Below are 27483 nucleotides of genomic sequence, written 5' to 3'. Positions count from 1 at the left end.
GATAAAATCCATCTTTTATGTCAAGAACGCTGTAGTACTCTTTATTTGCTAGACGAGGATGAATATCCTGTATTGTTGGGATTGTAACTCTTTCTCTTACAATGTACTTGCTCTATGCAAATTCTTAAGGATCCATCAGGTTTCTCTACTATCACAGCATTTGAAACCCATTCAACGGGCTCCTCAACCTTTTCAATAATTTTCATGGTTAACAAATCATCAAGTTTTTCTTTAAATTTGTCCTGAATCTTCATTGGTATACGTCTCGCTGAACTGGCATGTGGCATTGCGTCCTTTTTTAATCGAATTTTGCACTTGTCGGGGAAACAACCAAGGCCAGTAAACACATCAGAATACGTTTCAAAAAAATACGTTCTGTCCTACACATTGTTGTTACTACTTTGCTTCTGAACTTCATCAATTCGTTTCACCAGATTCAACTGAATACAAGCTCAAAGGCCTAGAATCGGTACTGTACTCTCTTTGACCACAACGAAGTTTATCAAATCAAATCTTTTTTCTGATTCCACTTGAGCAGTGAACTGATCCAGAGGTGAAATTTTAAATCCTCCGTATGCTTCCAATCGAACACTACTCTTATTCAACCTACTCAATAACACACTGTCTTTCACAATTTCATATGGCAATATATTTACTTCTGCTCCTGTATCTAATTTGAAGTTTACTGGTTTATGTTCAATTAATAATGTTTTGAACCAAGCCTTTTCATTGACAGTGTTAACTAGATATACTGAATCAACAAACTCGTGAGCTTCTTCTATTGCTGTTGGATTTTCCACAACATTATGTAATGGTTGAGGTAGCCTTTGCTCACTCACTCTGAAATTATTTCTTCTAGCTTTATTCAGGCACATTTTGCTAAAATGATTCATCTTACCACATTTATTACAGCTTTTACCAGACGCTGGGCAGCTCCTACCTTCTACATGCTGCATTCCGCAATAGCCGCATACAATCTTCTGATATGAGTTTGTTTTCCTTTTATCATACTTGGAAACTGGGTGCACTTCCTTTCGAGACTTTTCTTCATTTATTGACTTCTCATGTTTTTCACCTATTTAAACGCTGCGACAATAATCAATTATTTTCTCCAACGAGGTGTTGTCTCGCAACACACGTTGTTGCATTTCTTTCGACCTTAACCCCAATGCAATCATAGCTTTCAATAACTTATTCTCTTGTTCCCCAAATTCGCATCTTGTCACTAGCCCCTTCAAAGTTGCATAGAATGAATTAAATGATTGACCTTCCTCTTGTTTGCAAGCTATAAAATTGTATACATTCATGATCTCATTCTTTTTTGGTAAACAATAGCTCTCTAATATTTTTAATATTGATTCTACCGTTTCTGGCTCATCCACATCTTGTAACGATTCATATAAAATCAAAGCTTCATTGCCTAACAAGTTTTTAAATCTTGCAACTTGAATTTGGTTGGATTTTTTATTTGTCTCAGTCGCTATAAAATAATTTACGATATTTTTCCTGAATAATTCGAAATTTTGTGAAACATTTTCCCCGTTGCATAGTAACGGTTCTGGCTTGTTGAAATCCATGTTCGTCTTTTAAGAAAAAATATAATAATACGATAATTACCCAATCTTATTACTCACTCAATCCTGTCGTTATCATTCTCCTTTTCTGTTCAATTCCTTGACTGCGCCATGTTTAAATATCTTAATAAATTCTTAGCCATTTGAAGCAACCATCTTTATTAACGTAGATAACAAACTAAACTCAGTAAACAACTTATTATTTTATCAAACAGTTATCATGTGATTAAGTAACATCACATGATATACAAACAGTCATTTTTGAGTAACAGCCGTGGAAGATGTCTCAATTTCTTCGTTAGATATAGCATAATAAGGATCATGATGATGATAAGTCGAAATCAAAGGCAAACACCTCGGAAACAAGATGGCCGCCAAAGGTTTCAGGGTTTTGCTATATCGCTTATATTTCAATAACCGTTCGAGATATTGAACTTTTTTTTCAAACAAAAATATTTTTAAAATCTTCCTCTACAATTTTTGTTCTATAAAATTTTCCTCTAAAACGCATATTTTTTAGTTATAACCTTCAAAATCCGAAAAAAACTTTTTTCTACATTTTTTTCAAATTTCATTCAATTTTAACTTTTTTTTGCAAGAGATGCCGAGAAATTTCAAGTCTATGAAATTTAGAGCGTTTTTTTCAACTTTGGAACGATGTATCTTCATGCACTATACGTCAAAAAATGTGTTCTCCAGCGCCCTCCAAAGAAAACCCTGCACGATTTCTGGTGCGTTTTTCCATATGCATGAGGTAACAAGCTAGAACTATAAAATCGATTTTTTCATTACTACTTTAAGATAGAGACTTGCAAATGGTCTCAATCTCCTCAATACAACAAGGCGAATAAGAATATTGATGATGGAAACAACAAAAATATTCGACATCATTGAAAAATACAAGATGGCGGTCACTATTGACAGAAATTTTTATATCGCTTATTATTCAGTTATTATGAGAGATATCGTATTGTTTTTACCACCAAAGTGTTTAGAATTAACCAAACAATAATGTTCGAGAGAATCATCTCATTTCAACCACTCTTTCCATTTATTCAACTTCAAAAACTTGAAACATACATTTTTCGGGGACAATATTTTACTTCCTACTTAACCTATATTCATGCTCAAACCTTCTTAAAATCGTAGTCACATCGTCCAGAAAAAACATAGAGGTATGAAAATTTGAAGAGATATAGAGAAAATGGCGGCGAATCCATTAAGCACTTTGACGGAAAAAAGGGTCTGAAGCTCTTAGTGCCCTTTTTCCATCAAACTCCGATAAACAAAAAATAGCCAAAAGGGCAATTATTGAACTACCAGGGCCCTAATGCATAAGAAAATACAAGCTAATATCAATGTAATTTCCTAATCTGATAACCAACTGACTTCTAATATTATTAGTTTGTATTTTTGACCGAGCGAAGTGAGGTTTAAATGTTTATATGTTTTTATGTTGCACATTTACGGCGAAACGTGGTAATAGATTTTCATGAAATTTGAAAGGTATGTTCCTTTTTTAATTGCGCGTCGACGTATATACAAGGTTTTTTGAAATTTTGCATTTCAAGGATAATATAAAAGGAAAAAGGAGCCTCCTTCATACGCCAATATTACCGTAAAAATCAGACTATAGAATGATTCATCATAAATCAGCTGTCTAGTGGACTATAATACAACCCGTTCAAAAACATCGAACATCTTGAAAATGTACAGTATCTTTCCATTAACGTTAGTAGACAGTTGCCTATAATACTACCCGTTCAAAAACATCGAACATCTTGGAAATTATTGTATCTTTCCATCAACGTTGTAGACAGTTGAAGCCAGACCTGATAACAGCGCTCACACTCACATTCCGGGACGACACGTCACGGTACGATAGGACAGAAAGCTCTATTTTTATTTAGGGTTTTTCCAGACATTTTAAATTGATAAATTATTTATTAATTTTCGAGAAAACATAACAACAGGTCAATGTAACTTACTGAGCGCGAGGTCTACTGTTCATAGAACTACTAGTATAGTGTAATATAGACCCTATGGTGAGGTCCACGATATAATGGCAGTGGAGAAAGATAGGAGTTAAACATTGCTGATCCTCTGTCTTGTCAATGCCTTCCATAAACGGTAGCTCATAAATGTTTATCGATGTAATATTAACTGTTCATTCTCGTTTAAAATGATCAATCATATTTTATTAAGCAATAAATTAGATTTTTCAATAATTTTCATAATTAAGATGAAGTATTTTGTCAATTAATTATTAATTAAACATTGTTAAAAAACAATCTGGCAACAGAGCAAAGCGAGAAAGAGATAGCGTTATTCGCTTTGTTGAATGATAGACAAGGATAGCAATACCATTGCTAATCAAACACTGTCATTATAACGTGGACCTCACTATAGCTTGCCGGTTGTAACTAACTTATTTTTAATGGGTGCGTAGCTATGTATTCACCGTTCTATTTGACCTTGAGCGACCTTGTTACAGGAAACTATGTGTTCATTAAGGATTAAGGTGAATAAGTAATTAAGACTAGCATTGGGCGGAGCGGCTATTTTACGCTTTCAAAGTTCAATCAATCATCACACTGATTTGGAGAGTGTTGATTGCCTCTGACAACAAAAGACTCTGATAAAAATCAAATTTAGATTTATCTATCGTCTGAAAATCCTTGGTCAATTTATCTGACACAGAATGACTCAGACAAATATCCTGCTCAACTCTAGTTTTAGCGTCTTAAAATCTACGGTTAATTTATTTTCTTTCAGCTCAATCGTTTGATTGGCTGGCAGCCTTCATCTAAAGGTGCGTACAGATATACGCGCCACGAACATGAGCAATTCACTTTTAATCAGCTGATTATATCTGTATTTTTACAGAAACAGTAAGATACAGATATGAAAAGCTTGGCATCAGCTACTTAAAAGTGAATGGCTCATGTTCGCGGCGCGAAAATCTGTACGCACCTTAACAAATCTGTCCATTGCTATGCTCTTCCATTGTATATAGCTTATAGCACCCACATCTTACGTCATTTGTCTTAAATACTGTAGCCGGGGTCTGCCACGACCTCTTTGCCCATCAACTGTACCTTCCAGAATACTTGACGTGAATGCGTCGTGTCCAATCCAAGAATGTCGTCTGTCCCTGAGAAAATTCAGAAGAGATCTCTTTTCCACCGCCCTCTGGAATACCTCCTCATTCGTAACTCTGTCAGTCCATTTTATTCTTAGCATTCGCCTCCAACACCACATTTCAAAAGCATTTAGAGTCTTTTCCTCAGCCTTACCAAAAGTCCAAGTTTCAGACCCATAGAGAGCAAATGCAACTCCAAATGCAAATCTTTATTAGTCATTTTCTTATTTCCAACGTCAGACTATTTGAGGAAAGAAACTGCCTTTTACTGATAAACATACCTTAGCTTCTCTGATTCGGCGCTATAAGTTATATCCAGTCTATCTTCTCCATCTCCTGATATTATAGGCATATAATGCTTCCAAACGGTTAATTTATCCCACAACAAATGACTCAGATAAAAATCAATGTCCAGTTTAACCGTCATAGAATCCACGGTTAATTTATCTGACACAGAATGACTCAGACAGAAATACATTTCAACTCTAGTTTTAAAATAGTCTTAGCGTCTTAAATCTATGGTTAATTTATCCGACAACAAATGACTCAGATGAAAATCAACGGCCAGTTTAACCGTCATAAAATCTACGGTTAATTTATCCGACAAAAACAAAGATTGTATGATTTAATACAATCATATTTAACTCTCAACTGATGGCCGTAGGTTTGTGAGATCCATGGAAATTGATGATGATTTCTAATTAGTTTTCATTCAGTCTCTTAATTCATCACAGTGAGTTAGTGTTGGAAGATGAACGTTTTATGAACTGCTAATACACTACCCTTGAACCTGAAATCCTGAATCCTTCCATCTTATCCTGGAAGTCCTCCAGGACATCTGTGATCCTGAATCCTTTCATGTTATCCTGGAAGACTTCCTCCTTCTAGTACTACACCGAGTCACAGCGGAGGAATAAGAGATAAGAAAAAGAGGATGCGAATGATGAGATATGAACGTTAGTATGGAAGACAAATACAGCAATATCCCGAATCCTTTCAACTTATTTGATTCAGAAAAAAATAATATGATCACCCCAACACATATTATAATTGTGGGCTATTATAATTAGGTCCAAGTTTATTATTTAGCAACTTCTTTTGTAGGCCTATCTTTATTACTGTATTTTTCATTTTTATTTTTGAATGAAATTATTCATTTGCCAAAAACAAAATACAAAAAAACATTACAAAAAATAAATATGAGCTACTGCACTAATCTAGAGTACATACATGAAAAATCAGGAACTGATAATTTGTTTAATTAGAAATAATCATGAAATCCTTATTCATAATATTAGAGATAATTATGATCAAATAAAGATTCAATATTATCTTGACTTATAATTACTAGTAGTTATGTTAACAGTAGACCTCGCGCAGTTATAAACCACAGTCTCCTCCAATACTGTCCATCAGAGTAAATTCTGTCCTGTCCTGTCGTGTTGGCGAGATATCGGTGTATAAACGACTAATGGCTGTTTGGATTGTTGTACCGACAATGCTAATAATTTGATGTAAACAGCTATGTTGCTATCATCAAAAGCATACCGAGTTGAAACAATAACTACTATTACTTAATAGTAATAGTAGGGTAGGTATTGGTTGAAAGCAGAGAAAAGTTGGGAGAAAATACTATGCTACTTCAAGTTATCAATTGCATGCCTCACTGCATGCAATTAAAAGTCCACACAACAGCTGTGTTTTCAATAAGTTACATTGAGATATTGCATTGCATGCATTTATATAATCCACACGACAGCTGATTTATAATGAATAATTCTAAAGTCTGAATTTTACTCTAATATTGGCGTATGAAGGAGGCTCCCTTTTCTTTTATATTATCCTTGAAATGCAAAATTTCCAAAAAACCTTGTATATAGGTCGACGCGAAATTAAAAAAGGAACATACCTGCCAGATTTCATGGAAATTTATTGCTGCGTTTCGCCGTAAATGCGGAACAAAAATATAAACATGAATAAAGAAAAATGCAAAACCGTCGACTTGAATCTTAGAATTGAATCGGTCAATTATGTAGTTGTATTTGTAAATAAATTCCCCTGGATGCAATTCATTGGCAATCAGAGGAATTATTACCGTAATTATTATTTTTTATCCTTGAAGTCTTCCAGGACATCCTTGATCTTGAACCCTTTCATGTCATCCTGGAAGACTCCCTCCTTCTAGTAGCACCCCTGACATGACTGACATCTTTGATCCTGAATCCTTTCAAAAAAAAAATATTTTTTGCTTTTTGGCATGTAATCTTAAGCAATAGCAAAATTAGTGGCATCCCGGCACATATTCATATAAAGTAGAGGCCACATTTTCTCAGATCAGAAAATAATAATCAACCAATTGTATTAATACTTTGTAAATAAGTGTAGGTAGCTTATATGCTTTTTGTAATCATGTCTATATTTTGAATGAGCTCCTCTGTCGTGTTGTACCCTACCCTCTACCAGAAATAATCATCATTATTATTTAATAATATATAATTAATAATTGTAATTAAAAAATATATAATTGAGCATAATTGTTGAAGTTTTTATTCTAATTTTCTTTTATTAGTGTTTGTTTCAAGTGAGAGTAAACTCACAAATATTAAATCCCTTTTATTATATGAAAATTGAAGTAGAAGAACAATATTTGAGAAAAAACTTCACACTTTGTTTACTAATTTTTCAGTTAACGTTGAACCTACAACCAAATTTTATAAAACAGCTGAATTTCTAACTTATTTATACCCTTATATGTTTAGATGTTTGGATGTTTATATGTTTGTATTTCACCGGATCTCGAAAACGGCTCTAACGATTCTCACGAAATTCAGAGCATAGTAGGTTTATAATATAAAGATTCGATTGCGCTAGGTCTCATCCCTGGGAAAACTAGCTGAAGGACATTAAACGGATAATTATTATTCATCCTTGGGAAAACAGCTGATAATAATTATTTCGTCGTTTGTTGATGATGGAAGTGAGTGAGCGAGTTCATGTGTGTGGGACTGTGTCAAAATTATGACTCAGCTGTTGAACTTTTGTAATTATTCAATCAGGACTAAGTACCTGGTTGCAAAAAAGCCGGTTTTTTCAATTCCGATTAATTCTCCAGTAGATCCATCTTTTTGAAATGGTCTTCTCTGATTTGGTTCACGTGAAGTTGATCAGGATTAAAATTTAACCGGCTTTTGTGCAACTGGGCCTTTGTGAAGGAAATTTTTGCATTCCTCTGGGAATTAATATCAATTTACTGTGATTAGATAGAACATTTCTGTATGAATGTTATTATAATTTCTCTTCTCGTAATAATTTTTTTATGATTCTGTACTCCAGTGCGAAGCTCGGTCCCCGATATTAATATTAATATATTTAATCGCTACGTATCAATAATACGAGTATATAATATATGTCATGATATCCTATATTAAAATCTATTGGATTTTATGGAAATTATTATTTTATTTATATTCTCCATATTTCAAAACTATATAAAATGTAAAGCTTGACTCCTCCAGTCAAACCTTCTATAGAAGGTTTTGGAGAAGCTAATTCGTCTTGTGTTTATCTTTATATCGCTGAAATAGAGGATTGATAAGTTCTTACCTATTTCAAACTGATTCGGTTTATAATAAGGCCTGATAATAATCTTGTACCGGTATGTCTATTCTTAGCATTATTGTTGTTTTAATTTTTGTGCAATAAACTCCCTTCTTCTGGGGGTACCAGGATGAAGGAAAAAGGAACATTATTACTAGTAGTTCTGTGAACAGTAGACCTCACGTAGTATTCTCATCCACAAGTACCTGATTGAAACTATAGACCTTATGGAAATACAGCAATAGACTGGCTTCTTCACACATAAATGTGTAATCACTTGTCAGCTGATTTATAATGAATAATTTATTATATAGTCTGATTTTTACTCTAATATTGGCGTATGAAGGAGGTTTCTTTTTCCTTTTATATTGTCCTTGAAATGCAAAATTTCCAAAAACCTTGTATATACGTCGACGCGCAAATAAAAGGAACATACCCTGTCAAATTGAAAATTACCTGTCATACATGAAAATCTATTACCGCGTTTCGCCGTGAATGCGCAACATAAAAACATATAAAAATTTAAACTTTCAAACATTCAAATGTTAAGAGAAATGCCAGACCGTCGATTTGAATCTTAGAACTTACTTCGCTCGGTCAATTATTATCCTGAATGACTTCCTCCTTGTAGCAGCACCCCTTACAGGACATCCTTGATCCTGAATCCTTTCATGTTATCCTGGAAGACTTGCTCCTTTTGGTAGCACTACCCCGCCCCGCAGTGCAAGAATCAGAGCAGCCAGTATTACAGTACGAGTGAAGGCCGCAGCTCAGCATAGCATTGACATTGGGCGTTGTCCTGTATAAAAGCAGCCACCTCTTGCAACTGAACATATTGCGCAGTCGAAACTCACTCGAGGCACAACACACCAACACACAAACAACCAACATGTACAAGCTCGTAAGTACCTACACCACCACTCCAATTATTCAAGTGTAATTACAGTTATAATTCAAGTATAACTTTAGTTATAATACAATATTATTGAAGTTTTTTTCAGTAGTTATCACGTGACTAATTATTGTTAAACGGGAATCCCAATTAAATGCAGTAAATCACCCCGGAGACTTGGCCTGTTGTCAATATTAACAGTAGCAGAAGTTTTCGGGATGATTTAGAGCATTTAAATGGGATTTTCGTTTAATAATAATTAGCATTTGAAGAACTGCAACTTCCAATTTATTTCCATATGTGATAGTTTGTACCTTCGAGACCAAACTCCCCTATTATTAGTCAAATATACTAATATTATATTAATATAAAATATAATATCATTCAGGAGTATTCGAATAGTACGAGTGCAATCGCTGATCATATTCCATATTAAATTAAAAAAAATAAATTCTGAATTTATTAATCTTTCTCTATTGATTCATACAATGAGTACATCATCAAAAGGATAGGAAGAGAAAAAATAAGGTGAACTTGTGCTATTCCTCTCCCAAATTTATGTAAGGTTACACATACTCCAATAAAAAAGGTCAAGTCTTGTAGTTGTTCAATTCACAAAATTTTCATACCTAAATCATTTTTACCTAGTAGATTTTCAAATTTAGATGCTTCAAACCCAAAAATAGAAGACATATCAAATATTTGAGTTGCAGTTGGCTGTAATATATTATGATTCATTTTGTATTTATTTGAATTTTTTGTTTATTCAAATGTTCCATTCTTCATTTATTCAAAAGTTTCTAATATTCATTCATATGAATGCTCCTGAAAGAGAAAAAGCTTCAGTTTGACATTTGATATGAAGATTGACAAACCAAGCTCTTAAATACAGCACTACTGTAATCTGATTTTTTTTTAATTTTAATCTTATTCTGAAACAATAATTATTGCTATTTTTTAAGTATTCAATAGCGAGTAGGCCTACCAACAATATTGTAGATTGAATTATAGTTTCTAAATATAATATTCAATACTTTCAAGGGATTGGATATATATTTTTTTTTACTTTCCTTGCCCAATTACCCATAGGTGAGGAAAGTATTGCTTTTCGAAAAAACTGAAGTACCCCAATTTCTATACGTTTCGAGGTCCCCTGAGTCCAAAAAAGTGTTTTTTTTTACTGGAATGACTTGAAATTTGGAACTTTAGGTCCTTACACTATAAGGATCCGACTCGAACAATTTCGATCAAATGCAATTCAAGATGGCACCTAAAATGGCGAAAATGTTGTCAAAAACAGGGTTTTTCGCGAATTTTTCATAAATGGCTCCAACGATTTTGATCAAATGTATACCTAAAATAATCATTGCAATAAGCCATATCAACTGCCACAAGTCTGTAAAAATTTCAGGAGATCCACCCAATCTATGCAAAGTTTGATTTTAGATTTCCAATTATCAGGTCTCAGATATAATTAAACAAAAAATTCGAGTGGAAAAGATTGAACATGAAAATCTCTTCAATTAATGTTCAGTAACATTTCCACTTAAAATTGAAAATAGGCTTGAAATTTGAGAAATGTGATTATTCAATTGCAAACTGTTGGCAACTGTTGATTCTATTAAATCATTCACTATGAAGAGATGGCAGATCTCGTGTATATCTAGCGTTATTGTCCTGTCACCAGCTGGCTCAGATCTTTGAATAGTAGACTTGAGATGCGCGTGAACACTAGCGTCAGGTGATCAATTTTTATAACGGCTAAGAAAGTTTTGTGAGTGCGCCACACCAGATTTTTAAATTTTGATGCTTCAAACCCAAAAATAGAAGACATATCAAATATTTGAGTTGCAGTTGGCTGTAATATATTATGATTCATTTTGTATTTATTTGAATTTTTTGTTTATTCAAATGTTCCATTCTTCATTTATTCAAAAGTTTCCAATATTCATTCATATGAATGCTCCTGAAAGAGAAAAAGCTTCAGTTTGACATTTGATATGAAGATTGACAAACCAAGCTCTTAAATACAGCACTACTGTAATCTGATTTTTTTTTTAAATTTTAATTTTATTCTGAAACAATAATTATTGTTATTTTTTAAGTATTCAATAGCGAGTAGGCCTACCAACAATATTGTAGATTGGATTATAGTTTCTAAATATAATATTCAATACTTTCAAGGGATTGGATGTATATATATTTTTTTACTTTCCTTGCCCAATTACCATAGGTGAGGAAAGTATTGCTTTCCGAAAAAAACTGAAGTACCCCAATTTCTATACGTTTCGAGTCCCCTGAGTCCAAAAAAGTGTTTTTTTTTTTACTGGAATGACTTGAAATTTGGAACTTAAGGTCCTTACACTATAAGGATCCGACTCGAACAATTTCGATCAAATGCAATTCAAGATGGCACCTAAAATGGCGAAAATGTTGTCAAAAACAGGGTTTTTCGCGAATTTTTCATAAATGGCTCCAACGATTTTGATCAAATGTATACCTAAAATAATCATTGCAATAAGCCATATCAACTGCCACAAGTCTGTAAAAATTTCAGGAGATCCACCCAATCTATGCAAAGTTTGATTTTAGATTTCCAATTATCAGGTCTCAGATATAATTTAAACAAAAAATTTCGAGTGGAAAAGATTGAACATGAAAATCTCTTCAATTAATGTTCAGTAACATTTCCACTTAAAATTGAAAATAGGCTTGAAATTTGAGAAAATGTGATTATTCAATTGCAAACTGTTGGCAACTGTTGATTCTATTAAATCATTCACTATGAGAGATGGCAGATCTCGTGTATATCTAGCGTTATTGTCCTGTCACCAGCTGGCTCAGATCTTTGAATAGTAGACTTGAGATGCGCGTGAACACTAGCGTCAGGTGATCAATTTTTATAACGGCTAAGAAAGTTTTGTGAGTGCGCCACACCAGATTTTTAAATTTTGATCTTATTCTGAAACAATAATTATTCTTATTTTTGAAGTATACAATAGCGAGTAGGCCTACCAACAAAATTGTGAATTGAATTATAGTTTATATAATATTCAATACTTTCAAAGGATTGAATGAAAGGGAAAGTACCTACAATCTTTATTATACAATGCATTCATTTATTTTATTTTATGGATTTTCATTAGCGCTGTACCGCAATTTAATGTGTTATCACAGTTCAAATCAACAGTATTACAATAGCAGGTACTTATTGTTTGCAATTATTCGAGTGGCGAGTGTAATAAAGGATTGAAATGCATGAATGATTTTTTCAATTCATCAATATTAATTTTTTGTAACAAACAATATTAATTGCTTAATTCTTTAATTAATTTGATATTATATCAATTCTACATTGACGATACATTTAAATTTTAATGGTTCACTCCAATACTACAGAAGAAATGCCCCTTCAACATAAATTTGTATTGTTCTAAACATTTTTATGACTATATAGAGTTCAGTTTCTTATTGAAAAATATATTCTAAAGTATTATCATATTTCGAAGAGGAATATTATTTCATCAGGACGGGACTATAGTGAGGTCCACGTTATAATGGCAGTGGAGAAAGATAGGAGAACAACTCTGTCTTGTCAATGCCTTCTATAGACGGTACATAGGTGATACAGGTTTATTGATGTAATATAAACTGTTCATTCTCGTATAAAATTATATTTCTCAATGATTTCATAATGAATTTCCATAATCAAGATTGAATATTCTGTTAATTATATTTTTACATAGTTGAAAACCGATCTGGCAACAGAGCAAAGTGAGAAAGAGATACAGTAGCGCTATCCGCTTTGTTGAATGACAGACAATACCATTGCAATACCATTGCAAATCAAACACTACCATTACAACGTGGACTTCACTATAGTTAAATACAGTTTAAGATGTCAGCGTTCCTTGTAGATAACAAAAATAATGCTGCCCATTCAACCAATGTGACAGTTTCAAGTACCTAAATCTCTCACTCTATCGAAAGTGACACCGGAGTCAAATGTCGTCACGTTCGGAAATCACGTGGGGTTGACAGGATTGCAGCTCCCTTTTGCGTCCGCACGGGGGACTATATACCCCTTCGCGCTTTCCCCATCGCCTGAAACGTAATAGAGCAGCAGTACAGACTCACGCTACAAAAGCGCATGCAGCCAATAGTCTTACATAACTTCATTCCAGGAAAGTATTCTCTTTTTTTTACTTTCAGTTCTATTCAGTTCGCAGCTCCTTTCCATTCGAGCCTGTCTTCCAGTTTATTGATTATTGTGATCAATTTTTTTATAATTGGAAATTACTGAGTTAAATGCTAATGAATTAATAATTTCCGTCTAGATGTTTTTACCCTGTTGTAAATATTTTCAGTAGCAGGAGTCTTCGGGGTGATTTACAGTATTTGATTTGGATTTACGTTTGAAAACAATTATCTTTTTTTTGTTCTCATAATTTACAAATGATGATAGCGATTCAATTTATTCATTTTCAAGCGATTTAATTAATTCAACTTCAATTTATTCAGCAAATACATGAAATGCTTCCACAGAGAAAGCATCTAAACCCATCTGATTTTGTGAGTGTATGCATTACAGTATACAACTATTTATCAAGAATAATTTTTATTTGTTTCACTGATTTTTCTTTTCAAATCGTTATTATTGAAGCCACTCAGGGAACCCGTACTCCGCAAGAGTTTATTGAAAAACTTGACCTAATGAAATCTTGAAGAATTGAAAATAGGCCTATAACTATCCTCGGTTATAGACCATGCTTAATTAAGAATCTATATGCTAAATAAGTTACTCAGTCCTCAGACGTGATGATGCGTCAAACATAATAATTTTTTCTATCCCGTACTTGTATAAGCCAGTTATTTCCTTATTTCTTTATTATAGTATAGAGAGTGCCCTATTTTGTTGATTAATTTACTTACTTATTAGTTTAATCACTTTATAGTTTTATTACATAGAATTACTAGTAGGCTTGTCTTCTATTCTCGTTGATGACAAGAAATATATTTTCTGATTTTCAAATAAATAAAAATGAGAACTCATTAAATTATACATTTTGAATATTATTAATTATTCATTATTTCAAATAATATTTTTTTCATTCATAAATTGATTGGTTGAAAAATTATTTAGAAATTAAGATTTACTCAAAATTATTCAAATTTTCAATTAATTGGATAAATTCAATTTTTAATTTGAATAAATTATCGATTATTAATTTTCAATTGGATTATCAAGTTTAAAATGAATTAAAGTTGTTATTAATAACAAAATTATACAGACAAACATTTGATGGATTTCCGCCATAATTTTACCCATGATCAACCACTTCTCATATTCAATTGTAACTGTAGGAAAAATTTATTGTGAAATACGTGAGCAAAGTTCCTCTGCTGCACTCAAGAGACCATTCCGCCCTCGCCTACGGCTCGTGCGTAAACGTTTCTATCGGTGCAGCAAACTGTCACTTTGCGCACAAAATAATAACTATTGTGTCATCATAGAAAATAAAATGGTGCTTCAGTGATTCTATATGATAGAAATACATTATTTATTCAAATAGACTACTGGCTTTCTTGGTGATTATCAAATGGTATCAATAAAGATATTTATTTATTTATCCACACTTTTAAATTGATAGTTTCACACTGATAGTAGATATTATGAAATGAAAATTCATTACTTGTTCACTCCTTATATATTTGTGATATTACTGCACCCAAAAATCTGAAATTTGTGTATTTTTTGTGTGTTCTAGGCTATTGTCCTTCTGGCCCTGATCGCCATGGTCTACGCCGCCCCCGGCTACCTCCTCCCCGCCCCCCTGGCCTACCACGCCGCCCCCTACGCCATTCCCGCCCCCTACTCCTACAGCAGCGGATACCACGTGGTCAGATCGGTCGAGCCAGTTGAACAGCACGGATACAAGATCGTTTACTAGATTCAGTCCTTCCGCCAAAACAAAACCGTCTACCAGCCCTTAAAACATGTTTACCAACCTTCAAAACATGTTAGGAACCTGTAAAACATGTCTACCAACCTCAAAAACATGTTGGAAACCTGTAAACATGTCTACTATCTTCTTCTGTTGAGCTATTCAAACTTTCTCAAAATATTTATTGCTGTATTTAAAGTCAATAAACAATAGTCACAGTACCCACTTAATGTGTTGATTTTTCATTCAATAATAGGTACCGATAAACACCTCTTTTACAACTCTGAAACACATGTCTAACAACCATGTTTGCGACCTATGAAACATGCTTAACAATTTCTTCTAAGGTATTCATCCAACCTGAAGAAAAATTAATAACTTTGTGAATAATTAAAACATAGAGAAAAGATAGATAAGGTATCTTATGCTGACTGATTGACTGATTCTTTATTGATTCATACAATAAGTACATCATCAAAATGATAGGCGGAGTAAATAAAATAAGGTAACCTTGTGCTATTCCTCTCCCAAATTTAGATAAGGTTACACATAGTCCGAAATAAGTCAAGTATTGTAGTTGTTTACTTCACAAAATGTTCAGTCCTTAAATTGTTTTCACAAAGTAGATCTTTAAATTAGATGCTTCAAAACCAAACATAGAAGAAATATTTCACATTATTATAACTAAAATAGGAAATATTCACATATTGAAGAAAAATTTGCAGGACCAAAAAACAAACTTAATATTCTAAAAATAGTCTAACAACTATGTTTGCGACCTATAAAAAATTATCAACAATTTCTTGTAAGATATTCAACCAAGCCTGAAGCAATAATCAATAACCTGTGAATAATTAGAACAAGTTACAAGATGCAAACATTTTTTAAAGATTGATAAGTAATTAAACTAACTCTATATATTATATGATTATTTTAGAATTAGCTACTGTTGTAAATGTGAACAAAGTGAATGATAGAGAAAAGATAGCATAAGATAACAGTTATTACCGTACTCCTTTACAGTTATGTCTACTTCTAAAAGAATCATAGAGCTTAATAATTACTTATCAATCTTTGAAACATATTTGCATCCTGTTTAGCAGCCAGTTTACTTCTTGTGAAACATGTTTAGGATGCCTCAAGTCATCTATATATAATAGGTACCAACTTCTTAGAACATCCTATCTGATGGAATTCAGGGAGAAAACAGTCAAACACTAGCTGCTTAATTGAAATTATTGTTCCTCTCATCTAGTACTATCATTCCTGAGAGTTTAAGCGTTTTCAATTCCCGACCATTTTTGCAAAAATCCATGATTTTTACTTTCCTTGCCCTATTATCATAGGTAAGGAAAGTATTGCTTTCCAAAAAATTAAGGTACCCTAATTTCATGTTTTCTATACGTTTCATTACTTTCCTTGCCCTATCACCATAGGTAAGGAAAGTATTTCTTTCCAACAAAAAAATTAAGGTACGGTACCATAATTTCAAGTTTTCTAAACGTTTCAAGGTCCCCTGAGTCCAAAAACATGATTTTTTCTACAAAATTGAATTCTTCATATAAATTAATTTTTTTTATTTATAAAATTTTCTACTTGGACCATAACTCCTCATAGACTCTAATACGAGGACTCAACATATTCTCAACAACTTCTCAAAAAAATACAGTTTGAATTTATAATAACAATGACTTTTCATGTTTTAAACTATTCTTGTATTGTTTAAGGTAACCTAATTTCATGTTTTCTATACGTTTCAAGGTCCCTGAGTCCAAAAACATGATTTTTGGATGTTGGTCTGTGTGTGAGTGTTTGTGTGTGTCTGTGAACACGATAACTCCATTCCTAATTAACCGATTGACTTGAAATTTTGAACTTACGGTCCTTATACCATGAGGATCCGACAATAAGAAATTCAATAAAATTCAATTCAAAATGGCGGAAAAAATGGTGGATAATGACTAAAAAACCATGTTTTTCACGGTTTTCTCGAAAACGGCTTTAACGATTTTCTTCAAATTTATACCCTAGATATCATATTCATAAGCCCTATCAACTGACATGAAACTCATTTCTGGGAAAATTGCAGGAGCTCCGTAATATTCTTGAGAAAAATGGCGGATAATCACTAAAAAACCATGTTTTTCACGGTTTTCTCGAAAACGGCTCTAACGATTTTCTTCAAATTTATACCATGGATAGCTAATTTATAAGCCCTATCAACTGACATGAGTCTCATTTCTGGGAAAATTGCAGGAGCTCCGTAATATTCTTGAGCAGAATGGCGGATAATTACTAAAAAACCATGTTTTTCACGATTTTCTCAAAAATGATTTGACCTATTTTTTTTCAAATTCATATCCTGTATATCAGCTCTATCAACTAGCATGAGTCTTCTCCCTGAGAAACTAACAGGGGGTCCACCCCATCCTTGAGAAATTTACTTTGCATCCTCCTTCTCGTACTCGAGGTAGATGGGTAGAGCAGTTTATTCAAAAGAACACACGTCGATATTTTATTTGATTGTTATTTAAAAAAATCCTCAAATTTCATAATTCAAACAAAGGAAAATGTACTTTGAAAACAATAACAATAGTATAATCGTAGTTTTAATAAAATTATTTAGCCGCTAATCGGCATAATGTTATTCCCCTAGATTATCCTCGTTTAAGAATGAGGCTTATAGATCAATGAGCAAGGAAAGTTGTGAGAGTGTACCACACCAGATTTTTTTTATTTATGGATTTCATGAAAAATGCAATCTCCCAGATTTGGATGATATTTGGGCTATGGATAGAGGTTGACCTAACAAGTGTTGTGAAACGTTTTGCTACAATACAGGGTGAGTTATTCACTCAAACATAAAATGTTTCCTCCACTCTCAGATCAGAAAAATCACTCATCTTCAAATGCTTATAACTCAAGAATAGGAGTGAATTTGGGCCAATGTGATGACATTGTTCCTCTCGTCAAGTATACTATCATTCCTGAGAGTTTGAGCGATTTTAATTTTCGACCATTTTTGCAATAATCCATAATGTTTACATTGTTCACCTGACATCTCTCAGGTAAAGAAAGCTTCATCTATGGTGCAAATTTCAGCCAAATCTGAGATACATGTCTAACAACCAGCATGTTTGCGACCTATGAAACATGCTTAACAATTTCTTCTAAGGTATTCATCCAAATTTTAAACTTTCGGTCCTTATACCATGAGGATCCGACAATAAGAAATTCAATAAAATTCAATTCAAAATGGCGGAAAAAATGGTGGATAATGACTAAAAAACCATGTTTTTCACGGTTTTCTCGAAAACGGCTTTAACGATTTTCTTCAAATTTATACCCCAGATAGCTATTCATAAGCCCTATCAACTGACATAAAACTCATTTCTGGGAAAATTGCAGGAGCTCCGTAATATTCTTGAGAAAAATGGCGGATAATCACTAAAAAACCATGTTTTTCAAGGTTTTCTCGAAAACGGCTCTAACGATTTTCTTCAAATTTATACCATGGATAGCTAATTTATAAGCCCTATCAACTGACATGAGTCTCATTTCTGGGAAAATTGCAGGAGCTCCGTAATATTCTTGAGCAAAATGGCGGATAATTACTAAAAAACCATGTTTTTCACGATTTTCTCAAAAGTGACTTGACCTATTTTTTTCAAATTCATACCCTGTATATCAGCTCTATCAACTAGCATGAGTCTCCTCCCTGAGAAACTAACAGGGGGTCCACCCCATCCTTGAGAAATTTACTTTGTAACCTCCTTCTCGTACTCGAGGTAGATGGGTAGAGCAGTTTATTCAAAAGAACACACGTCGATATTTTATTTTATTTAAAAAATCCTCAAATTTCATAATTCAAACAAAGGAAAATGTACTCTGAAAACAATAACAATAGTATAATCGTAGTTTTAATAAAATTATTTAGCTGCCAATCGGCATAATGTTATTCCCCTAGATTATCCTCGTTTAAGAATGAGGCTTATAGATCAATGAGCAAGGAAAGTTGTGAGAATGTACCACACCAGATTTTTTTTTATTTATGGATTTCATGAAAAATGCAATCTCCCATATTTGGATGATATTCGGGCTATGGATAGAGGTTGGCCTAACAAGTGTCGTGCTATAATATCAGACGTTTTTCTACAATACAGGGTGAGTTATCCACTGAAACATAGAATCTTACCTCCACTCACAGATCAGAAAAATCACTCATCTTCAAATGCTTATAACTCAAGAATAGGAGTGAACTTTGCCAATGTGATGACATATTAAATATTTTAATTTTCGACCATTTTTGCAAAAATCCATAATGAAAATTCTCAGGTAAAGAAAGCTTCATCTATGGTGCAAATTTCAGCCAAATCTGAGATACGTTTTTTTATTGTTTCAAAACGCACGATGTTTCATTTTTTTGTGAAAAATAAAAATCGCTCAAACTTCGTGACCTTATGCTCTTTGATGCGAGGAACACGAATCTGGAATCCGATTTGCAAAATTCCTTACCGTTCATTAGATATGGCACTTCGAAAATGTGCAAATTTTATGTTTGAAACAACATCATGAATTTTTGAAAATTCGACTGAGTCATTGTCAATATTGTAGAACCGTTCCATAATTGAATAAAAACACAAATATGTCGTCAAATTCTACACAGTTTTATTCGGTACACGGCCATGGTTTTGTGACCACACCGGTCATATTTTCAAGTTGACTGCGTTGACCGGTGTGGTCACGAAACCATGGCCGTGTACCGAATAAAACTGTGTAGAATTTCAGTTACATGCTTCGCAGGTTTGATGCCTAGTGAGATCGGACTCCCCAATTTGACAACATATGTGTGTTTTTATTCAATTATGGAACGGTTCTACAATATCGACAATGACTCAGTCGAATTTTCAAAAATTCATGATGTTGCTTCAAACATAAAATTTGCAAATTTTCGAATGGCCATATCTCATGAACGGTAAGCAATTTTGCAAATCGGATTCCAGATTCGTGTTCCTCGCATCAAAGAGCATAAGGTCACGAAGTTTGAGCGATTTTTATTTTTCACAAAAAAATGAAACATCGTGCGTTTTGAAACAATAAAAAAACGTATCTCAGATTTGGCTGAAATTTGCATCATAGATGAAGCTTTCTTTACCTGAGAGATGTCAGGTGAACAATGTAAACATTATGGATTATTGCAAAAATGGTCGAAAATTAAAATCGCTCAAACTCTCAGGAATGATAGTAGAGAAACTAGAGGAACAATAATATGTCATCACATTGGCAAAATTCACTCCTATTCTAGAGTTATAAGAATAATTAATAATAATTAACAGAATGTCTATAGTGAGCAGTATAGGTTGAATGAGATGCACTGATGCTATTTATAATGAATGCTGGAGATTTGGTGGATCTCACTTTGGAAGTTGGATGATAATGAAAACACGTATTTTATATAATTAATCAGATTTATTGAGAAAAAAGGTTTGAAAAATATCATTAAAATTAAGACAGAAATTTTCAGTGATGTCTACTTCATCATGACTGAAGTTAATTCACAGTACAATCATAGAGAAACAATAGCGTAAGTAGATATCCTATGGTATAGGGCGTTTATGTCGCAACTTTTACTGTTATCTCAAGCCGATTATTGTCGATTTTTACTGTTTTGACCGGGTAAGAGTGTATGAACGGCACAATATGAGAGACTACCAGCGTCATAAAGCTTCACGGGAAAGAACTACGTGGACTATAGGCTTGAGATAACAGTAAAAGTTGCGACATAAACGCCCTATACCATGGGATATCTACTTATGCTACTGTTTCTCTATGGTACAATATGTAAAATACTATGGTCTTTCTAAGTATTAAGGTACCTAAGTTCTTAGGCTATCTATACTAAGGTATGTACAGTGACCTAAGGGTCCATTACACAGTCAGATATATTTATCTGGTCGAATATGGATTTTAAAATATCTATATAATAAGAACATTCATGTTTTTTAAAATGAATCAGATAGTATCCTTTTACTTATCCTTTTCTTTAAGTTTCTACAAAATAGTATCCTTATAATGTTTCTACAAAAGGATACTAAACCAGATAAATACCGTAAAAGAGCTCGAGCATTACTGCTAACAATAAATGCTAACAGCTACAGTTGAGGTCATTTTTCAAATAATAGGCTAATAATAAATAAATGTCTGGATATCTAAATATCATATCTAAATGACTCAATATTAAGTCATTTTCCTGAAAACAGATAAAAACTTCATTACAACATAAAGACAAAAACTGTTCAACATAATCCAGTAAAACGTTTCAAGTGACTGTGATAGTTTTGTACAGTGAAAGACGTCTGGATTGGAAGGATTGGAACATTATACGCTATAATATTTTAATTAAATAAAAATATTAAGGAATTGTCAAAAACCACAGATTTATTGATAATTAGAAAAACGGTTTCGGTTGTTACACCATTGTCAATCTCTGATAAACTTAACTTTTAGTTTAAAAAGTCTTTAGTTTGAAACTTTTAGTATCAATAAATGTGTGGTTTATGACAATTTTTTCGTATTTTTATTTAATATGAATAATTACCACAATATCAACTTCACACAAAAAGTGTGAATATTTCAATCATATTTTGAAAATGTGAAGAGTTTAACAGCCACGTTCGTGTCTTTTAATAACTGATTAAGAAATAAATCCTAAGAAGAATAAATCCTAAAAAATAAAGAAGAATCCTGAAAATAAAGAAGAATGAATCCTAACATTTAAGAAATAAATCCTATTCCAATTGATTTCTTAGTACAGTATTTCAACACAGATCAGCTTCATAACATGATTTTAGTACAGTATTTCAACACAGTTCAGTTTTATAATACTTCATTATAGTGAAAATATAGCATAAGAAGATATCCAATGATATATTGTGTTCATGTAACAAATTTCACTATAAACTCAAGCTGATTGTCCAAGTAGTTTTTTTTTTGGGTGAAGCTATGTGACGCTGGTAGTCTCTCATACTGTGCCGTTCTTATACACTCTCACCCCAACATCACAGTAATAACTGACAGTAATCGGCTTCAGTTGACTCATAGACTACTGTCTACTATTACTGTTTTGACCGGGTGAGAGTGTGAGAACGGCACAGTATGAGAGACTACCATCAGCGTCACACAGCTTCATAAACTACCAGGACAATCGGCTTGAGTTAACAGTGAATTTTGGAACAAAAACTACCATGGGATATAGATGGAAATTACTGAGATATTGCAATTATTCAAATGATAATGAATTAATTATTATTAAACGAAAATCCAAATTAAATGCTGTAATTCACCCCGAAGACTTCTGCTACTGTAAATATTGACAACAGGGTAAACAGCTAGATGGAGATTCGATCAGCGCTACTATTCAAAAACTATTTTGTCAGCCCGGGAATCGAGCCCAGTACCTCCTAATTGTCGGTCAGGATTGCTTACCCTTACACCAAACTGACAATCTCTGGATAGCAGCGCTCATTTTATCCGAAGCCATAGCGGCCAGCCAGTCTACAGATAGAAATTACTGAGATATTGCAATTATTCAAATGTTGATGAATTAACTATTACGCTATTATTAAACAAAAAATCCAAATTAAATGCTGCAATAGTTAATTTAAAATGTTTAGTTATATTAGTAAATAGTTAATTTTAAATCAATTTTTGAATAGTATTGCTCATCGAATTTCCATCTAGCTGTTTACCCTGTTGTCAATATTTGCAGTAGCAGAAGTCTTCGGGGTGAATTACAGCATTTAATTTGGATTTTCGTTTAATAATAATAATAATAATTTATTCATTAGCATTTGAATAATTGCAATATCTCAGTAATTTCCATCTGTAGACTGGCTGGCCGCTATGGCTTCGGATAAAATGAGCGCTGCTATCCAGAGATTGTCAGTTTGGTGTAAGGGTAAGCAATCCTGACCGACAATTAGGAGGTACTGGGTTCGATTCCCGGGCTGAATAAATAATTTTTGAATAGTAGCGCTCATCGAATTTCCATCTTGCGGTTTACCCTGTTGTCAATATTTGCAGTAGCAGAAATCTTCGGGGTGAATTACAGCATTTAATTTGGTTTTTCGTTTAATAATAATAATTAATCATGGGATATAATATTTTGCTATCTTCTCTCAATGACGTCACCTGGGAGGCCTCCCCATAGTCCACATGGGCTGCCCACTCTCCCACTGACACGCACTGCTGACGACCGTATAGCCCAAGAAGTACTCCAGCTGATTCATGATGTAGACAACCGAGTTGTATAGGGTGAGTTCGTCCTTTGACTCGTTCTTGGGACCGAGGCGCAGTCTGGAGCTGACGACTGCTAGCTCCTGTTCCGCCAAGCCGTACACCTTTGTGTTGGCCATTCCCAGGTTACCTCTTATCACGATGTACGGCATTCCTGCAAACAAAAATAAGAAATAATTATTAACAATTGAATAGGGTTGTTTTATGCATAATGATAGTCTACCTGTCTTCACTTAAGTATGATGAGAAGATGAATAAATGTAATGCTGCGTTTACACCAAAGTTAATAACAAAATGTTAATAACTTAATCCTTATAGATTCTATTAGATTGAACGAAACTTGACAAACACATATGTTTATCATGTGTATGATAAAATATGTTCAATCCAATAGAATCTATAAGTATTAAGTTACTAACATTTTGTTAATAACTTTGGTGTAAACCCAGCTTAAGAGCAGACCTCAGGCAGTTTTCTCATCCACAAGTATCTGATGTCACCTGTTCTAGTTGATTCAGTTGAATCAAAATAATTCACAGTAAAATTATAATTTACTATTAAAAACTGTTATTTGTTTTCTCCTAGATCAAAAACTCACTTATGTTAATAAACTCAGTTCACGTTTGAATATGTATCCCATATTATGATGATTTATCCAGTTTCGTGATAATCTTTCCATCTGATAAAAATATTTCTCAACTATTTTAAAATTAAATTTTTTTAATCAAGAATATTATAATTACTTCGTCATTATTCAGTTCATTGACCGAGCGAAGTGAGGTCTAAGAATCAAGTCGACGGTTTGGCATTTCTCTTAATGTTTAAATGTTTATATGTTGCGCATTTCCGGCAAAACGCGGTAATAGATTTTCATGAAATTTGACAGGTATGTTCCTTTTTAAATTGCGCGTCGACGTATATACAAGGTTTTTGGAAATTTTGGATATTTCCATAAGGTCTATAGTTTCAATCAGGTACTTGTGGATGAGAATACTGCGTGAGGTCTACTGTTCACAGAACTATCAGTTATATTATAATTATAGATAATTGAAAAATATATCATTAATAATAATAGAAAATAGAATATAGATAATAGAAAAATAGACACGGTCAGACATCTGTGTAATGCATGCAATGAAAAATCCACTTGTCAACTGATTGATTATGAATAATATTATGGTATGATTGATCCTATCTTCAAAGTAGATGATATATTATATATAGTGATATCAGAGTATGGAGGAATTCCTTTTCTTTTCATATTATCCTTAAAATGCAAAATTTCAAAAAACCTTGTGTATACATCGACGCGCAGTTGAAAAAGGAATAGTCCTGCCAAATCTCATCGAATTCTATCAACGCGTTTGGCCGTAATCGCGTTACATACAGACAGACAATAACGCTGTACAAAAGCAAATCGTGTTGAAACATAGACCTCACTACGTTTGGTCAATATTAACAATTGAATAGGTTATTTTAAGCATAATGATAGTCTACCTCTCTTTACTTAAGTATTACGTAGAAGAAAGTAAGGAACATGGAGGTGAAGGTTGGGCACTTACCTAGGGTTTAAGCCCGTATTGCATTATACAGCATTCACACTATCGCCCAATGCTTACAGCAAATGACGACGAACGCCAGAGTGTGGATGCCAGCATTGCTAGCGCTCGCCCTCATTGACCTTTGTTGGCCAACGCTCCGATTCTTGTCGAGCGAAGGCGGGCGCTGGCAAACCACCACTCTGGCGTTCGTCGTCATTTGCTGTACGCATTGGACGATAGTGTGGATGCTGAATAATGTAATACGGGATTAAACCCTAGATATTTGACCGAACGTAGTGAGGTCTATGTTTCAACTCGATTTGCTTTTGTCTGTCTGTATGTAACGCGATTACGGCCAAACGCGTTGATAGAATTCGATGAGATTTGGCAGGAATATTTCTTTTTCAACTGCGCGTCGATGTATACACAAGTTTTTTTTTTAATTTTGCTTTTTAAGGATAATATGAAAAGAAAAAGAATTCCTCTATACTCTGATATTACTATATATTATCATCTACTTTGAAGATAGGATCAATCAGACTATAGAATTATTATTCATAATCAATCAGCTGACAAGTAGATTATTCATTGCATGCATTCTGCAGCTGTTTTGGGGGATGTTTAAACTGTCATATTAAGGAATTATTCGTTGCCCAAAAACTAATAATTAAAATTATTCTAAACAGACTTAGATTGTACCCTATCGAGATGGTTTCTAGTGACTTTAAGGTAATGACAATACGACAATTATATATTAAAACCGTAATTGAATACTTGATAAAAATATAAATCCCTTTTTCCTCGCACTTTAAATTCAATTGTAAATAAATATCATTTAAGGCCCACTGCAAATAGATATCACACCAATATTGAATGTTTAGGAAACAGTTGATCTATATAGGCACTAAAATAATAAACCTTATTCCGGACTACTTCCTCATAGACTCTAAGATTATTAGATAAACTACACTAGAAATAAAAACCTGGACACACAGTAACTTTTACTTCCATATCAACGTATGAATCTCGAGATTTCTGCTCAAACTACTGTTTGCAAGGCCAATTCTTTTAGATAATTTTGTTGAAAGTGAACTCGCTTACAATTTTTTTTGAACTCGCTTCAAAGCCTGTTTTTGTATTTCGTTGGAAATTTATTTTCGATTGTGATTTTTTTGTGTTTTGATTTATGTTATGTATATTGTAGGTATTGTGTTGATTGGAATCAAAATTGATTGAGAATTGGGACACAAAGTGTTGATGCCCTGCACTTATTACATGTATTATTATTAGCGTTCTTATTGCGCTCATTATGCCTATAGTGAGGTCCACGTTATAATGACAGTAATTGTTGTTCAACTTTGGAATTGCTATCCTTGTCTCGACAAAGCCGGTGGTACTATCCTTTTCTAGCTCCACAACGATGTCAATTATGTTTTTGACAGTGTATAAATTTAATTAATGCAGAGAATCGGCATCGCTATTTTCCTATCTTTATCCACTGCCATTATAACGTAGACCTCACTCTAGACCTCATGTTGGCCCAGCCTGGTAACCCAACGTAGGCCAATGAAAGCCAGCGCTGGCAAACCACTTATCCACATACTGGCGCTGGTCAACATTTGGCTGCGGCATTACACTAGGGATAGCTAGCAGTGTTACCAGAGTCTGGCGGTCGGCTGGTGTTCTACTCACTCAGGTCGTTAGCTCGACCATCAATCCTGGTGAACTAATGCAAAACGAGCCTTAATAAGAGATAGCACAAGGAATGAGAAACAAATGAATCACTTGCCAAAAACATAAACTACCGTATTAAATAGGCTAATTTATTTTGAAATATATGTTCACCTGCTCCTCACCATCAATAGAGCTAAACTTCAATTACAGTCATATAGACTATAAGTATGAGAAAATCCTATCATGTACAAGGTAACCTTTGATACTGATACCGTTCACATTTATCGGCATTTGGTCATTCCATATAATGGATTTAAATCGAGTCACAGACACTATCAAGCTTTATTATAGTAATCAGACATCTAGAATGCTTCACATTTGAAATGTTTGGAGAACGGTAGTTTGTGAATTTGAACTCTATGAGAGTCAGCAATAGATGATTTGGATTTTTTTGAAATGGTTTTCAATGGAACTTACCTGTCAATCATTTAGACTAAACACTAATAATTCTATATTCTTGCCAGTAGATTCCTTATATTTTGTTTAGCAATGGCTGAAGTGTATAACCTTACATATTACATTTTATACATTAAAAACTTCAGTCTACTGCTACCTCTGAAGACCAAAACCAATCGAAGTCAGGCAATCAGGCAAAGGAAACTTAACCTCAAAATAATTGATTTATTTTATAGGTTATGTGTACTGGAATTAAATGATAATTATAAAAATTATAATTCAATGATAATAATAGAAATAAATGTTCTTTTAAAGATTTTCCATAATATATCGATTATATTTTTAAAGCAATTTTATAGATTTATTT

General features: G+C 33.3%; 1 protein-coding gene across 2 annotated transcripts; it reads right to left on the bottom strand.

Moving 5' to 3' along the window:
• Positions 1-12513: 12513 nt before the first annotated feature.
• LOC120351706 lies at positions 12514-27329 on the bottom strand. 2 transcript variants are annotated; one of them, XM_039429818.1, is made up of 3 exons: positions 27138-27329; positions 23341-23599; positions 12514-13309 (listed from the first exon to the last, which is right to left on the bottom strand). In XM_039429818.1, the coding sequence occupies exons 2-3, from the start codon at positions 23595-23597 to the stop codon at positions 13207-13209; spliced, it is 360 nt and encodes a 119-aa protein (XP_039285752.1). In that variant the 5' UTR covers positions 23598-23599; positions 27138-27329; the 3' UTR covers positions 12514-13206. The 2 variants fall into 2 exon arrangements, with proteins under 2 accessions (XP_039285752.1, XP_039285753.1); XM_039429819.1 differs by lacking the exon at positions 12514-13309 and adding an exon at positions 21193-21400.
• Between the last annotated feature and the right edge of the window lie 154 nt (positions 27330-27483).

Source organism: Nilaparvata lugens, chromosome 5 (assembly GCF_014356525.2).
Source record: "Nilaparvata lugens isolate BPH chromosome 5, ASM1435652v1, whole genome shotgun sequence".
In the NCBI taxonomy this organism is placed as follows: domain Eukaryota; kingdom Metazoa; phylum Arthropoda; class Insecta; order Hemiptera; family Delphacidae; genus Nilaparvata; species Nilaparvata lugens.
Note: the sequence above shows the minus strand (reverse complement) of the source record. Positions and strands in the feature narration are given on the sequence as shown.